Here is a 16,949-nt window from a genome sequence, read left to right on the forward strand (position 1 = left end):
TGTAAACCGAGAACGTACATTTTCAAAATTACACTAATTAAAACGAAATACGAATCCAAGCTCAGACATGACATACCACGGTGTCATTTCTGATCAAAGCAAATAGCCATCTAGCTTGTGAGTCTTCGATGTAGAATCTAAAAAGTTTGCCTTCAGACTTGGGTCCAATAGCAGCACAGAGCATTTCCCTTATCACCCCACTTCAATTCAACATTGCACAATCAGCAATGTGAGCTCAGACTCAGGCCTTCTATGAAGCATGTTTGCCATCGCTATGTAGGCAGTTTCACTACCTACACCAATCATGAACGTCCCAATATCATTCACAATAGTCAGTATTAGCATTCATCATACAATGTTCATATACGGAGTTGTTATTGCATCCGGTCGCCCTCACTTCATTTACCAGGGCGTATGGCTGGCTGGCAGATTTGTGCATTTTTTTCCACCATGGCAGTAGAAGATAGATGGATGAACGTACTTATGCCAAATTACTATTTGTCACTCTGAGTAGAGCGCTGGGATAAGGCGTACAGCCCACTTGCATGTAAATATATGAGTTTAGGCTGTAAATCATTGGCAGGATAGACAAGACCCCCCCCCCCCCCCCCTGCCCCCAACCTAGCAGCACACCACCCTGATGGATGTAAGGCACTCCACATGGAGTGAACTCGCTCTCCTTGTCAGTGAGGTAGAATTGTTCATAAGCGTTTAAACGTGCAAGCCAGGTTTTGTTTCAGAGAAGGTTATGAAGCTGGTCTGGATATGACGGGTACACATTTGTTTATTACTGGGTTGGTTACCATTCATTTAAACCCATTTGTCTTTCAATTTAACATCATGAACTTGAACGTAACTAAAAGCACATGTAGAGTTCTCAAATGTAGAGATTCATTCCCATAGTGCAATACCACAATAACTGTTCTCACTTTGACTGTGTCTGGTATAAATGTGTCACGGAGGTATTTCAGGCGTTTTTTTGACTCCTGCTGTCAGATTCAAAGAGTCAGACACAGTCTTGGCTGCATACTTACCTGGGAAACCAAGCTTCACCTCCCAGAGGAGATGGGGAGGAGAGGGGGTGTGGTCCTGGAGTTAGACAGGGGTGAGGTGAGTGGGGGTTGAGGTCCTGGGAGAGAAGGGGTGAGGTCCTGGGAGAGAGAGGGGTGAGGTCCTGGGAGAGAAGGGGTGAGGTCCTGGGGAGAGAGAGGGGTGAGGTCCTGGGGAGAGAGAGGGGTGAGGTCCTGGGAGAGAGAGGGGGTGAGGTCCTGGGGAGAGAAGGGGTGAGGTCCTGGGGAGAGAGAGGGGTGAGGTCCTGGGGAGAGAGAGGGGTGAGGTCCTGGGGAGAGAAGGGGTGAGGTCCTGGGGAGAGAGAGGGGTGAGGTCCTGGGGAGAGAAGGGGTGAGGTCCTGGGGAGAGAGAGGGGTGAGGTCCTGGGGAGAGAAGGGGTGAGGTCCTGGGGAGAGAGAGGGGTGAGGTCCTGGGGAGAGAGAGGGGTGAGGTCCTGGGGAGAGAGAGGAGTGGTGGGTGAGGGTGAGGCCCGAGTGAGGGTGATGCTTGATGACAGGGGCTGGAGGATACCCGTTCCCCTGGGAGACTTGGAGCCTGATTGCCCTCAGACCGATGGTCTGTCATGGCCCTCAGGCTGCACTCTCTGATTCAATTCCTTTGATCTCCCCACACACACACACACACACACACACACACACACACGACTTGGCTTTGTCCTCCAGAGGTCACCCCTACATGATGGAGGAACCCTTTTTTGGGCAAGCTGAATGAAATATTGATCAGGCTCTATATATTCTCTCTTTGTGCCACCACAGCACAGTGTGCATTTTATACAAGCGATTCCACTCGCGAGGCCACTTCTTGCTTCTTTTCAACCATGACACAATTTGAGAACGCATATGAGTGATGGATAAGCAAAGCTGGTGAAAAATGACAGAGGAACAGGGAATTCAAACCACAAGGAGGAGTAATGATGACAAATGACATCTGCCTTGTCTCCAGGAGGGTTTAACACATGTGGAAGGGAGCTGCACAAATGGTAAATAGATGTTGGCTTATCTGAGCATCTCAGACAGAGGAAACAAATGTGGTCTTTGTGTTGTTCGAAGTAAACCACCTGCAACATGAAATGGTTGAGAATGGTGACTTAGCAGGGGGAAATGTCTACTCTTAGACTATCTGGTTAAAACCTATGTGAGTAGTGACAATGACATAACTGTATTTAAATAAAGCTGCGCTGTGTGTATCAACTCTGCTTCATAACTGTGTATAGAAAAATGTCCATTCAAAGGGAGTGTTAGTGCAAAGTTGCCCCCTTTCCAACCGCACAAAACCATGAGCGTCATCAAACACGCCCTATTTCCGAACTTACAGCAAACATACATTTGACTACCAGCCTAAGGAAACTCTATACTAGCCTAACTCTCACCTATAAAGGCATTCGTATCCTTATCGAATCATTACTCTCTACAGTGTACCTCATAACATTATGAAAATGAAAAACATTATACTTTCCACGAAAATGCTTCCAACATCTATCACGTTCGAAATAAAAAATACATTATAACCCCTCATCTATTCAAGTTTGCCATTTAGCTAATCCCAGCTCCCCAGGGGCGGACGGACAGACGGACGGAGGGGGGAGGAGGACAAACCTAATAGAGGTTTGTCTGTGTACATATTTAATGCAGTGGAATGAGCAGTGAGGCTCTCTCTCCGTCACTGACAGTGTAAAGGGCAGGGGGCCCATCGAAGCGCACGGCCAGACTCCATCTAGAAGCATGCCTGTCACTTCCCAGCGAGCACAAGGGGAAGCAGGGCGCTAATGGAATTTCGGGGATCCATTTAAATGCCATTGGTTTTTATCGGCTTGGTGAGGTACAGTAGAGGACAAAGCTGTAGTTTAGGTTCATGTTAGGTAACTGTAGGTTCAGGTCACACCAGGTCATTTTCAGTATGCATATGTTATAATACCATCCATATTCCAAGTCTTTTTTTTTTTTTTTTCATGCTGCAGAGATTTGAGCCGCACATTGTCTCCACATGCATCCCCAGGCCTCAATACAGGAAGTAAACTTTTTTTTTTTAAGACCTCACTTGCTGACTAAGTTTACATATATTGTACCTGTGCTTAGCCTGTTTTGTTCCCTTCAAATCAAATCAAACTTTATTTGTACGGCGCATTACATACACGGAGGTAACACAATTCCCTTGTCATGATGAGTCTTTCACCTGTGTCTAAATGAAGGGGTGGGTTTCTAGACAGCCCACCTGCTTCTAGGTGTCAGCCATCTGAGGCAGTCATTATTACAATGTCAATCTACGAGGATGGAACAAGAGTCATCATTTCAATCTGTCCCCTCTCCAACAAAGTGGAAAAAGGATGATGGCTTTCGGTAAGCACTCTGTAAAAATTTCACTCAGTCATACTTGCGGAATCATAACATCTCGAGTCATTTAACACAGAGAAAAGTAATGGGATCGTACAGTATCTGTGCGATCTGTGTGACACGTAACTCATGTTTCATTGCACTCTTTCATGGCTAAATTACGGAGGCAGTGATCAAAGAGATATCTTAAACAGACTTCTATTTCTTGACATGAAACCGTGACAAAGGTCTTCAGTTAACTTTTCTTCAGAATAAAAGTCACTCGTCACGCTGTGTCGTCTTGTCTGATCATTGTTCATGCAGGTTATAAGTTACATTGAACTTTTCACTTGAGAAAGTGCTTTGACTTTAAACAAATGACAACTCCTACAATGCTCAACACATCATTATGATATAATGCTGTAAAGTAATGATTGAAAGCAATATCAAAATGTGTATATGCCAGTGTCGTAGAGAACAAATTGAAAATGTATTAAAAAGCATGTGTATGGAATTGCCAGGAATGGTTTTGCATATAAATTATTTGTTGAATATAAATGCTAGACTCGAGGGTCTTCTGTTAACATTTACGCAGCATGTAAAGTGTTTGTCTCTGACGGATGATATCGACGCTAACTCGCGCGCCAACATGTAAACCGCGAATGTAAAAACACAAATAAATGAAATAGTGCGTCACTGTGAAGTAGCAGCCTGTAACAGAGCAACGCGTGTCCCGAAGGGCTGCCAGTGGGAGTGCCTGGCCTGGTGTGAGACTTCTGAACCATGACTGGGCTATCATCAAACCCCAGCCAGCAGCACGGAGGCTCAGACAGGGGCTTTACTGGCTGTTTGAGGTCACCCGCTACTACCAGTCATCTCATATTTGCAGACCATTGCATCATCTCTCCCGGACAAATGAGAGCGTGTGTCTTACTAAGTGGGTGTATAACGCAAGCTAAGTTACCTTTGTCCTGACCAATTTCCAAGACTCTGAGTCATCTCAAATGAAGGTTGGGATGGAATTCACCAGTCACAATCTGACAGGTGTGATCTTGTCTGCAGCTACACATGGAGTCTGGCCGTACCCGTCTGTCTGTGGGTAGAGGTCTGTGTGTGTGTGTACTTTATCCTTGAGGAGATCAGAAATACCAATTATCTTAGTTCTGAGCAGTAAGTGCCTTTCTAGGGGGTTTACGGTTAGGTTAATGTTAGGTTTAGAATGACATTAAGGGTTGGGATTCAGGTAGGGTTAAGGTCAGGATTAGAGGTTAGCGAAAAGAGGATTGGGACTGAATTGCCCCCAAAATAATCGCAACACAAATGTGTGTGTGTGGGTGTGTGTGTGTGTGTGTGTGTGGGGGGGGGTGCTGTTTATGCACAGAACAGTGAAATCCCAGATGCTTACAAGTCCCAGGGGCAAACAGAGAAAGGCTGAAGTCAGCCAGAGAGGAAGTGCTCTACTCCTGCATAAAGGACTGCAGACTAACCAGCCCTCCACCCTCAGCCCAAACAACAACAACACAGCCATTTATACTGTCTGGGGCTTTTAGGAGGGTGAAGAATGTGCTCTAATACGCAGACTGAATTAGATCACTCATATTGAGGCTGTAAGAATATTAAAGACCCACCAACCAAACCGACCTTATTTGTAATCAAATACGGTTTGACTCGAAAGACTACTTAGGGACGCGCAATTAGATATGATCCATTTAAGTGAATGTCCTTTCTGTCATCACACCCTCCTGGCCAGCTCACAACAGTACAGTGTCTGTACACAAATCTGCAAGAAGAGTGAAAGATGTTCCGATAAGACACGTGAACACCATTTAAAAGGTGCAATAGATCAACTGAATGAATGGAAATTTGCCTCATGTATTACAGTAAGGACCAGGAGAGAGTATGAAACTTGTAAATATTAATATACATTTCTGTATAATGTTACAAATGATTTGACAGGATTTGAGTACAGATGGCCATAGACGTCATTAAACTTGGCAGATGAATCATTTTACTTTTCAGATGGACTTTCAGGTTTGGCAGGATTTCTTACACACCTATATTTAGTTTTAGTCTCAGTGTCGAACCTGAAGTCGAGGATCCAAGTTGACAAGGTAAGTGTGTGTAGCTTCAAATTAAATAAATCAAGTGCACTGTTTAACAAGTGTTACAAATTAAATTGTTTGAGTATTGTATGACATCTGTTATCAGAGGCAAATAAGTGAAGTCATGTAAACATGACTTGATGGGATGTAAAATTATGTACACATCACGGGTATGTGTGTATGTAACTACACAGTAATATCCATTGGTTTTTCAGTTCAATTATATATTTATAAAATTTAAATAAGAATATTTGGGTAAATGAAAACTTGGTATCACTGGAGGTGGCAAAATAGAAGCTGAATGATTGTTTCACTAAAACAAGATCCACATGATATCCTCCACCCCAAAAACGCATGGTCAAATAAAGTATCAAATATTCATCAAAATAGCAGAGTCTTGGACACTTCTAGAAAACAGATTTTCTTGCCATCCTGAAGCTTTTCTATTCTCATTGTACTGTATGTGCACAGTGCTGTGTCTGCAGGTCGATCGGATCATGATGGCGTCCATTGTTATAGTCCAGCAGCCTGCAGCTTCCACACAGAAGGTGTGGACCTCCGGCATCTGGGACTGCTTTCAAGACATGAATAGCTGTAAGAGTGCATCTTTTCCAACACATATTTTGACACCTGATCCAAACCACAAACACACTCACAAACAGCTTGTTCCAGTCCCCTGTCATACTCATCTGGAATAAAGGTGGAACAGTCTTTCAATCTCTTCACAACTAAAATGCCATTCAAACTGTTGTTTTATTTAATGTCTATGCCTGTTAACCAGAGCACCGATTCAAACCTGTTAAACCTCTTGGTATCGAAACAGGCTGTTTAGGTTTCTGGTGCCTGCCATGCGCAGCCTGCCAAACCTCGGCACAGTTTGGGGAAAGCACCTGCCTGCCTATACTGGACTTCCTAGCGTCCGCTTGGATAGCACTGTGTGGGATGCCCATAAGTGTGCCACCTGTTGCCCTGTCTCTGCGAGTGGCCATGCGCCACAAATATGAAATCCAGGTGGGTTTTCGAAAGGTGTTGGGGGTGAAAGAGGGTTTCCTCTTGCTGTAGAGGGACGTGATGTAATTTGACTGGGGGGTGATGGGGGTTGGATTGTCATCCAAGTATCTGTGGTCCCTCTGTGATCCGTCTGTTAACCGGGTCTCTCTGTGCTTGGGTTCTGCACAGGGTTCCATCTGCGATGACATTGTGATCACCTGTTGCTGCCTGGCATGTTCCTGGTGCCAGATGGCCCGTGAGATTAAAGCTCAGAAGGTCGGCCCCACGGTGCAGTCTGTGACCTACTGCATCCAGCCTCAACCCGCTACAACCGCAGTTCATGCCTGGTCCGCAGTCCCAGAATGAGCCCTTGACCGGTCATCATCAGATGCCTTTAAGTCCAGTAGGCAAAGGCCCGCCTTCCTACTACACCTAGCATTAAGGTTGCTGAGATGTGGTTACTTTGCTATGTGCCCAGTAAATCCAGACCGTTCCGTGACTGAGGACAAGAATATTGTTGAATCGTGCATGTCTGATCCTTGATCTTCAGGTGTAGCTACTTTCTATATGTGAAAATTGTATGTCGCTTTCAATAAATGTATCTGCAAGACAAAGTGAAATGTAACGGGGGGTCAGTACCTAACACAGCAGGCAGGGTCTGTGACACCGCTTGCATGCCAAGTCTGGAGAAAAGATCATATTTTTCTCCTCGTCGGCATGGTGACACTTCACATGGGATGGCGAGGAGCAGGCTTTGCAAGGGAGCTTAAACCCCCAGAGCACATGGATTATTGGGATTGGAAACGGGAGTGTAGGGAGTGCCAAGACCTAACATCTAGAGGGGGGGGGGATTTACCCAGGGAGGCAGGAGCGCTGAGAGGAGCAGCGTCCGGGAGCCGAGCGAGGGAGGGAGAGCAGCTGATTCGCTGCTGACAGGCGAGGTACTTAGGGGCCGTACGGGGTTTTGTCACGTAGGCAATTACAGCCCGGCTCGTCTTCATGTTCCAACCATCATAGGTCCATCATGAGGAGATGTGTGTTGAGCTAACTGGGCCACGGGAATTAGTTTCCTCACCTGAAACGGTCAGGAATCTACTGCCGTTCATAAGCGGAAATGTTCATTTAGAGAAAGATCGTCTGCTTCTTAGGCATTCTTTAGCCGACGCTTGCCAGCACCTGTTAGATAATAAGATGAGATAAGGAACCATGAAGGCATTCGGGCTTGTTTACCCGTCATGAACAGGTCTGTAAGCCTGATAACCTAAAGTGAACTGGTCTCACATTAGATAACAGATCGTACAGGTACTTTTCAGCAGTGCATGGATGGGTTTGCATTCATCACAGGTCTTGAGCTGTGGTATATTAGCTTTAGCGCGGAATGCTGACAGACCGAGTAGAAGAAGGTGGTTGGCCTGTCGGGGGAGTTTTATTAGCGTGGCAGATCGTCACGGCACCCGTGAATCCCATCTCCACGCAGGGCTGGGAGTTGAAAAATCCTGACACACAAGGAATTGAGCTGCAATTAGTCTCCCCCCGCCACCTCCCCCCTCCCCTGCCCCCCCTCCCCTCCCCTGCCCCCCCCTCCCCTGCCCCCCCTCCTGGACTGGCCGAGACAATTCCACGCTGTAAAAGCCCCCCCTACTTTTTTTGGGGGGGGAGAGCTGAGAAGGACGATAATAAAAAGGACCCTTCTTCGCCAGTGTCTTAAAACATGTCTTTGAAGACCAGCTGAGGTTCTCTTCCCTTCAACTCGGTTGCTGTGAAAGAGCAATTTGAAGTAAATGCAAATGTGAGGTTTGGGACAAGGGCTGGGGGGTATTTGATATCGTAACTACACAGTGCCTAGGTGGACCAGCGGAGGCTGTATGCTTTGTGGCTCATTCTGCATTTCTATACCATGCCACATTATTTACATTGTTAAGTGTTCACAGGAAATGATTGCGCTATAACAAAAGAATTCATTTGTGTGTGTTTTGTATGCAGTGTGATGTATACAGCAAGGTGGAGGGTGTCAAAATATTGACTTGTTAATGTTTGACAAAAGTGCTTGTAAATGACAAATTCAACAAATAATACCCTTATTGGCTACTAAGCTCATGTGAGACAACATATTTGAATAAAACTAATTTGTGCAATTGGAATAATTGTGACTCGGTATGTTGTTCAATCTAGCAGAATTAATTTGACATATTGATTAAAGAGGTTATTTTTGGTTATTATTGATTGATTATTTTGTCTAGATTATTGATGGCTCCATTGCAGTGTATGACTGCACTGTTGGTTATTTGTTCCCACTGAAGTTGAGGCCAGACGATGGAATATCTGTCATTTTTGATCAATTGCACGTGGCATGTTATTTTGGGTGGAGGAATAATTGCCACATTGTGATAAATGAACAATTAATAATTAACTCACTTCAAATGAACAGAAGATGAATTCCTCTTGGAAGGAATCCCGTGTCTGGGAGCACTTGGTTTGATGTGCTTCACGCCCTAATTACCTGAGAAGTGGATATAGGGAAACAACTCCACCACATCCATCTTAGACAAAGACCCTGAAGGATGCCTTAGCTACCCTTCAATGAAGATAAACCTGACACCTTGCAGAGCGATCCCAAGTGTTACATGGTCTTCAAGCCATAACTCCACATTAAAGGAATGTGGAATCCAAGGTTGCTTTCAGCAGAGGGTTGAGGAGATAGAGGTGTGAGAAGGAGGGAGGGTTGAAAGTAAGAAGACACTCTTACCTGTAGGCATCTTTAAACTGAGGGTGTCAACATTGAGTGGAGAGAGAGCAAAAGAGAGAGAGAGGGAGACCTTGTAGCGCAAGGGCCTATGGTATCTCTCGTCTTTCCCATTAACCTCCAGCACTGAGAAGAGAAGCCACGGGCTTTCATCTCAATCGGCAGCCTTTAATTACTCCACTTAACCTTGCCTGTGATACAGGCTCGTTAGTGGGGTCCGGGATTACAGCTTTGCCGACACTTTCCAACCACAGCGAGGCAGTTTACAGAAGCAATGTTTACAGAAGGTAGGCAACTGCCTCGCAACAAATCACGCGTCATTTGAGAAGCCTTAAGTCGACAGTGTTTACATAGCTAGTTTATCTTGAGGACCCCCTGGTGTGTGATCACATTCAATCCCTCAGTTGAGCTTCCGCATTTAATAAATCCATACAATGCGTAGAGTTGCGATGGGCTTCGTTGGCATCGGGAATGACAAGCAGAGGGACGCATTCTAAATGACAGGCTAATGACCCACTTTGCTATTCTCCACCGACACAGACACACAAAGTAAGACCCATGTACTGAATTGTAAGAGCTGTGGAATATGAAGCAGAACCCCCACCGCCCCCCCCCCCAGCCCTATCCCAAAAAATCCAGGGCTTAGAGTAGCTTTTTTAGAGCGAGGCAAAGTCGTAAATGTTGACGCCTGTCGCAGACGTGCGGGCTCAAGTCGAGTGCCTTCCTGCTGCGCTCCAAATCAAATCTTTATTGCTTGTCGTTTTAATCGAGGCCCACGAGAATCTCCAAAGTGGAAGATAGCGGTCCGTTTTTTTTGGGTGCGTGTCTGCACACTTGACTGCAGCTTTGATCGTTTTTTTCCCCTTGTCATACTCACAAGGGAGGGGGTGTAAGAAGGTACAAGTCGACCTACAAAGAGCGGTCTGTACTCCACAGAAGTTCAAAAAGGCTGGGCAGAGCTCGTCAATAGAGATCTTGACGACTGCCCGACACTTCAATGGGTGCAGTAGACTGATTTGATCTGTTAAAGGTCAACTCAGCTGGATGTACAACACATTCAAAACCTGCAAAGACATCCAAGTACTGACAGTCTTGACTATAAAGGAGGGTCATTATCAATGTGAAATGTAATTACAGAGAGTTGTAAAACAAGTAGAGGAGTTAAGCCGAAAAAAGGGAGTTCTTCTCATAGGGTTCTTTCCCTAACATTGACATTTTAAAAGATAAAAGCAGGAAGAAGCAGATCTTGAGAAAGGCTTCGCAACCCTTTCTAATGTCACTTTTTGAGCAAATACCCTACTGTATTTTTGCAAGTCATCCGGTATTCTCTCTGATATTGGCTCTTAGTCACCTCTCCTGGATGTTTCCCTCCGTGATTGGCTGCGGTGGCACCCTCCAGGGGCAGCTGACCCGCCCACCCGGAAGTCGTTTAAAGTCAAACTGGCAGCAATTCCTAACAAGTGAAGGACACAGAGGTGAAGATCCACAGCGCCGCCAACGCTTAACCTGACGCTCAGTTCCCAGGGTCACACACAATGCAAATGAATCTACCCTTCAATCTTAAGACTTAAGACGGATTCCCCTGAACTCAGAACTCTGTGTGTGTGTGTGTGCCAGGTTGTGTGTCTGCCAGCGTATGTGTACCAGTCTGTGTATGTGTGACTGCATGTATATGTGTGCGTGTGCTAACTGACTGACTGACTGACTGACTGCCACAGCAGGGGGCCCTCCATGTGAGATGAGAGAGGCGAGACTCAGGGAGCGGGTCCATCAGTCTCACCAAGACTCCCCCTGACAGGTTTCATCTGCCGCTCACTCTCTCGTCACTCACGCTGTCACCCCCGCGTTCCCACCGCCGCAGCCGCCCGGCCCTGAAGCCGCCCGGCTCCCCCGTCTGATGTGAGCGAGCTGGACGGCGAGAACACCGCTGCCCCATCTGTCTGGGGAGGGGTGCGGGGGTGGGGGAGGGTGGAGAGGTGGAGGGAGGGGTGGGGAAGGTAGGGGACTGTCAGAGACCCATCAGCCACCGCTGTGTACAACCAGCACGACCATGGCGGCGTTCGTCAAGGTTGGCGTTGTTTGTCAGTGCTGACTCTGAATTCTGAATCTTGTTTGGACAAAAATGTTTTGCGATGAAGCTACAGCGTAACAGTAAAGTGTCTTTTTGGACCGGTGTCTGGGTGGCAAACTGCCTCAGTGGCTCAGACGGCATGTTAGTTCATCATCACCTCAACAGTCAACAGGAGCCTGGCACTGTTGCTTCACTTCCTCATCGAATCAATTACATCCCACAATCCTAAATCAATTACATCCCATAATCCTAAATTGATTACATCCCCCAATCCTGAATCAATGACATCCCACAATCCTGAGAGATGCACGTCATGTTCAGTCTGGTTTCTAGCGACAGAATGAGCTTGCGTTTGATTGAGTGAACCGAGAGGAACCCTGAGAAAGATGTTTGCCATCAGTCACTAGGCAAGTCAGAAATGTTTTTTTAGTCATGCTTGGGTGTCCGTGGAACATGGAAGTCCAGTACTAGAGCTAAACTCTTTGTGAGGATCACTTGTGTGTGTGTGTGTGTTGAGGGGGGGTGGGGGGGGGTAGGGGGTGTGTGAAGTAAATCCGAACTGCCAGGTAGTCTGGAATCCGTCGGATAAGGAACCGGAGAGGAAGGGCTCAGCCAGGTTGTCAAGGCTACAAATAGGAAGCTGTGCTTTTATTCCATGATCGCTGACTGGAGAAAAGAATCTCAACGGTCAATGCTCCATACATGACACGAATAGATACTTACTCAAATCCACAAGGTTTCAGTGCAAGTAAATTGACTTATTCCTTGTAAATTGGTGATGTTGTACATGCTTATTCATTATACATAGGTCATGTGTTTCTTAAAGTAAACACAGTCTAGGCCATGTAAATCAGTCATTTGGTGGAAGGATGAGACATTGTGATGCAATGAGTCAGCAGTGTACGGCCCTTAAAACCAGACAGGGTTGAAATTTCCAATTAGATCATGTTCTTATCAGGTTGCCCGTAAGACTTCTGAATAGTCTAAAGTACATTTTCCATGAACAGGGGGCTTGAAGTTGTGTTGTTTTCACATTTGAACAAACTAAGAAACCCCAACAGCCCTGGATAAAGGAAGGGCATAAACAGAGAGCAAAGATGAGACCTCCTAATTAGAGGTTTCACTCGAGGGACGTTATAGCCAACACTAGTTCCACTTTTTGGGTCAGTCTCAGAGGAACAGAGGAGCTTGTTGTCTTGTTATAATTACACCAAGGCAGAGAGCTGCAGATTCCTCAACTGTTTAGGTTTAGTGGCTAATGTGCATGCTCTTTTTTAATACTCAGAGCTTCAAAAGTAGAACGACTGTATGTTTGCAGTTAAAATTTAATAAAATATCTGCAGGATACATCACGGATGACTTCGTAGTGACTTCTTTGTTGTGTCTGTTACGAAAGTGTTCCATGGAAGCTTTCAAAAAGATGTAGCACCCAGGAACTTATCTCAAATAAACTGTCTCCCCAGAACAACAGACTAAAGATTCATGAACCTGGAAGAACTGGCTCTTGAAATTCTTTTATGTGTGTTCAGCCACTTCATCTTTGTCAAGCTGCAAGAAAGCCTGCCACGACTTATTGTTGAGATACACAATGGGACAAGTAACGCGTTGCCCAGTGTTGTATAACAAATTGACCCACCTGCAGTGCCTATCCTCTCAGCAACACACCTAAGATGAAGTAGGAAACTCGCCAGGTTGACACCAACCACCTGCTCTACGCACATAGTAAACAAACCTATTAGCTCATAAGTCAGAGCTGGATCCAATAGACTTTTTCATCCTCCTTTGATGCAGAAATACACAGATGGGTATGCACAGTCACTGGGTTGTTTGAAAGTAATGGACGCTCTAAAGAAAAGGACGAATTACCTTCCGCCGTGCGTCATGCCTGTGAGAGATGGCCAACCAACACCTCTCTTCACAACTCTCATTCCAACTTTACCTGCCTTCCACTAACAGCGGCATATAGAAAAAGGACAATACAAGGACAAGAGTCCAAAATGCCAAAGTCCTATTGTGTGGCTTAATGTCAACAATGTAGTGTCAGTTAATCATCTTGCACTAGAAATACCATAGTTTCAGGCAGCCAAATTGATTTCTGCTTGGACAAAATATGTTACCCTTACAGCAACATATTTCCCTACATATTAAGTACTGGGGCCATATTATCCATCTTGAAAGAATAAATAATCTTTCACCCTTTCTTGGTCCCCCATATCTGGTGAAAGAGGAAGGAAATGCACTCCCTGTTGATGGAAGGCTCTAGACTGTTGAAGTTTCTATCTGGTGAAGATGCAGAACATCCTTGGCGAGATGAAACATCAGGACAGACTTTCTCCAACTGTCGGCATGCTGTCTTTTGTTCTGAGCAAACTAAGCTGTTTCATCGATGGTGGTGAATCCGCAAAGAGACCTCAAATTACATGACTCCAAAAAAAACACATACAAAAAAAAGAATTAAATGTATCTTCCTAAAAATCCTACATTCGTTTTGGGGAGGGAATACATCAACTGTGCGTGGGTGGAAAGGACCCTGAGGAAGCCTGGAGGGCCTCAGAAGGTGACAGCAGCTACAAAGCCCAGTCACTCACATTCAGTCTCAAAGACCTCATCTGTGAGGAAGATGTAACATCCAGGCCAAGAGTCATGACTCACTTCCTGGTTTGGTTTGTGCCGGGGAGAGAGGACAAGGTGAAGTCAAAGTTGAGCCGTGAAATGTCAAGGTGTGGAGATCAAACACCTGACCTTCTCTAGAGCCACCAAAGCTCAGGACAACCGCAAACAATCCTTCTCGTGTTTGCCGGCCACCTACGACACAGTCAAAATATTCTCTCCTGTTACACAACACTTGCCGCTTCTGAAGGGCACGGGGGTGTAAGATTGATTTTAATCGCATGGATTTAAAAAATACACTGTTAGAAATGTAAAATCTTATGATTAATCTTCAAATTAATTCATCTCCCAAGAGATGTGATACTCCCACTCTACACACTGTTTCGCTTCAGCACATGGATGCTCCTGTATGTGCAAAGATGAGAAAACCACAGAAACACAAAGGTTGGAATCACGGACCTAAATTAAGTTGCTTTCATGTCTCTTCATCGCTTCGTCACGTATGCCAATCAATAATTCTTATCGTTCGTATGACAACAAACTACAAAGTACAAATTACGAACTTAGACACAGAAAAGGATGTCTTTTTTTCTTGTCATGTAAGATGCGGACTGATGTGTTTAGTCAATAACACCAGCCAAAGGATGGAGACCTTTTGTTTGTGGAGACCAACTCAAAGTAGCCCTTTAATGACCAACAGACACATTTCACATTTATGAAGACCTCTAGCACAGAAGGAAGAGCCAAAGGATGGAAAACAGGTGACGCTTTTTCGAGCAACAAAGCTCCCCAAACTTAGATTGTTTTGCAGCCATAGGGGGCAAAAGAGCTCATGTCTAGAAAATGGTGGTCGCGACCTGAACAAGAGGATCTTAACACAACTATCTGTAGGATAATAACAATTGGGATTCTGTGGCAAGGATGCAAGGGAGGACATTGGCAGACAGGAGAAGCGACGCATGCTGCCAGGACGCTGCTTGGCAGTCCAAAGGAAAGACTCTGGATTAACTCTGAAGTGAGATGCCAGCAGAGTGCCTCCAGCCCTCAGCGCCCTGAGTCTGGGCCCCTCTGGGTTCCATCTGACTTAAAAACCAGTGAGCATATGCAAAGCGTCCATAGAGGGTGGAGGCATTCATAGAGTAATGGACGGTCAATAACGGTGAGCCGTGAATCACAAAACAACATGGTCGGTTTGACAGCGGGAAAGCGGGAATTCACTGGTTGCGTTTGCCGACTAGAGGGTCATTGAGCATTGTGGCCTGTCCAAGTACATCATTGGACATGGTACAGTGTCAACAGCTTACCAAATCAACCACTCTGGAATCACAATATGAACTATGGCCCACTACATAGTCTATGGTAACAGGTGGAGGAAACGTACAGTAAAGATCCATAAAAGAAACGTACTGTACTTTGGCTCTACACCCCAAAACAAGCACTAAAGCCTACCAGCTGTGTTTTTTAAACTTGATATTTGTATGTATGTAGGTATGTATAAAAACACCAAAATAGTCAAATAGATAACTGGAGCTTATACCATCTCCATGTGCTACACTACAATACCTAAAGATCTGATGTAAACACCCCCAAGAACTCCCAAAATTTCCTTTCAGCTCACTTCAACATGTTATTTCAAAAGAATTTGGAGTTTCAGCCTAAGTAAATTGTGTTATAAGGGATGACATTTCACTTATGACTTAATGGTCCTCGTTCTAGCGGCGTGCATGCAGCAAAAGATAGATCGTCAAAATATACGGTATCTATTTCAGCCATCGCAGTCTGACATCTCCCCGCACCTACAGCACTGACATCTACTGCAATCCATGCATGATTTATTCTGCTGAGAATCCTTCTCTGTTCAACACGCACAGGATAAACAACCAATTCAAGCCCAGCAGTTGTTTACCCAACCGAAGCTCGTTGTTTTTAAAAGGGGGACGGGATCAAAACCAGAGTCCAGCTCCGTGGCTCCCTGGACTCATGCGTCACTGTCATTGTTTAAGAGAGCAGGGCCGATCGGATGCCAAGATGGGTCTGGTCCAGTTTGCTGGGCTGCTGGCAGGCCTGTCGAGGGGGGTGGGGCTGGTAGTGGGGGGGTTTAGGCAGGGACTGATGAACAAGCCTCTTGTTTAGAGCAGCATCATTACAAGATTACTTTAAATAAACACATCTTTCTGTCAACTAGACAGCTCGGTGGTAGTCTGCACTTTAGGCCTCGTCTCTCAGACCGAGGTGAATGTGCTTTATTCAGGGTACTGCCACCCACAACGATGGGACTTGAAGGTCTCCAAATGACTATAATTTACCTCTCTGATGTTCTTCTCACAGTATCTAAGTGTTAGAGTTCAGGTTTACAATTCCTATGCATCTGCAATGTTTTGACTGTAATCATTTAATTACATGGTAGATCATCTAACCTAAATGTAAAGTTTGATATTGTCCTATTATCTTATGTGTCAAAAGTTATTTTAAATTATTGTGTGTATGTTTTTAGAATTATTATTGTTGACTGCTTTCATAACAGATTACGTGTAACAACAGGGAAGCTGGGCGCTAATGCTATGATTTCACGCTTGGATTCTCACTACGAACAGAAGGCTCAGTGCTCTGCTCAAAAATACAGAAAAAGAGGAATGCTTTCCACAGAAACAATACGGCTTTATGCAGAAATATTATGGGATGGAAAGAGTTCCATGGAGTTCCTGGGGCACTGGGGTTTCCTCTGCCTAGAAGTAAGGCTGACTTCTCTAGCCTTCACCAGCCTCTCTCCAGCCCCCAGCCCCTCTCCAGCCCCTGGCAACCTGTCCTTACCAAGCCGTCTCCCCAGGGTTGACAACCCTCACCCACACTGCCTATCGCTCTCTCACACCTGTGAGTAATTACCAGCTATCTCCCCAGGTTTTCCACAGCTCTCTCGACACAGCTCCCTCAATTTTCAACGATTAGGACAAGGCTGCTGCTGTCACCCGAGAACGAAGCAAGAGGTTGTGACCATTCTGACCATTGTGACTGATGTGCATTTGGGTGATGAAGACAAAGTGGAGATTGATACA

The 16,949-nt window shown here is 45.4% G+C and overlaps 2 protein-coding genes across 4 annotated transcripts in view; one reads left to right on the forward strand and one right to left on the reverse strand.

Moving 5' to 3' along the window:
* grin3bb (glutamate receptor, ionotropic, N-methyl-D-aspartate 3Bb) overlaps window positions 1-16,949 on the reverse strand; it is a 50,457-nt gene that overhangs the window by 24,777 nt on the left and 8,731 nt on the right. The window lies entirely within an intron of this gene.
* LOC134011031 (cornifelin homolog B-like) lies at window positions 5,444-7,086 on the forward strand. The gene is made up of 4 exons (XM_062450438.1): window positions 5,444-5,491; window positions 5,954-6,076; window positions 6,306-6,493; window positions 6,662-7,086. The coding sequence occupies exons 2-4, from the start codon at window positions 5,980-5,982 to the stop codon at window positions 6,836-6,838; spliced, it is 462 nt and encodes a 153-aa protein (XP_062306422.1). The 5' UTR covers window positions 5,444-5,491; window positions 5,954-5,979; the 3' UTR covers window positions 6,839-7,086.

Source organism: Osmerus eperlanus, chromosome 24 (genome assembly GCF_963692335.1).
Source record: "Osmerus eperlanus chromosome 24, fOsmEpe2.1, whole genome shotgun sequence".
Taxonomy (NCBI): Eukaryota; Metazoa; Chordata; class Actinopteri; order Osmeriformes; family Osmeridae; genus Osmerus; species Osmerus eperlanus.

Bases quoted from the DNA above. Each gene is read 5' to 3' on its own strand.
- LOC134011031 (XM_062450438.1), top strand. From the start codon at position 5,980: ATGATGGCGTCCATTGTTATAGTCCAGCAGCCTGCAGCTTCCACACAG. The intron at 6,077-6,305 runs GTAAGAGTGCAT...GTATCGAAACAG, and splicing joins CTTTCAAGACATGAATAGCT to GCTGTTTAGGTTTCTGGTGC. The intron at 6,494-6,661 runs GTGGGTTTTCGA...GGTTCTGCACAG, and splicing joins GCCACAAATATGAAATCCAG to GGTTCCATCTGCGATGACAT.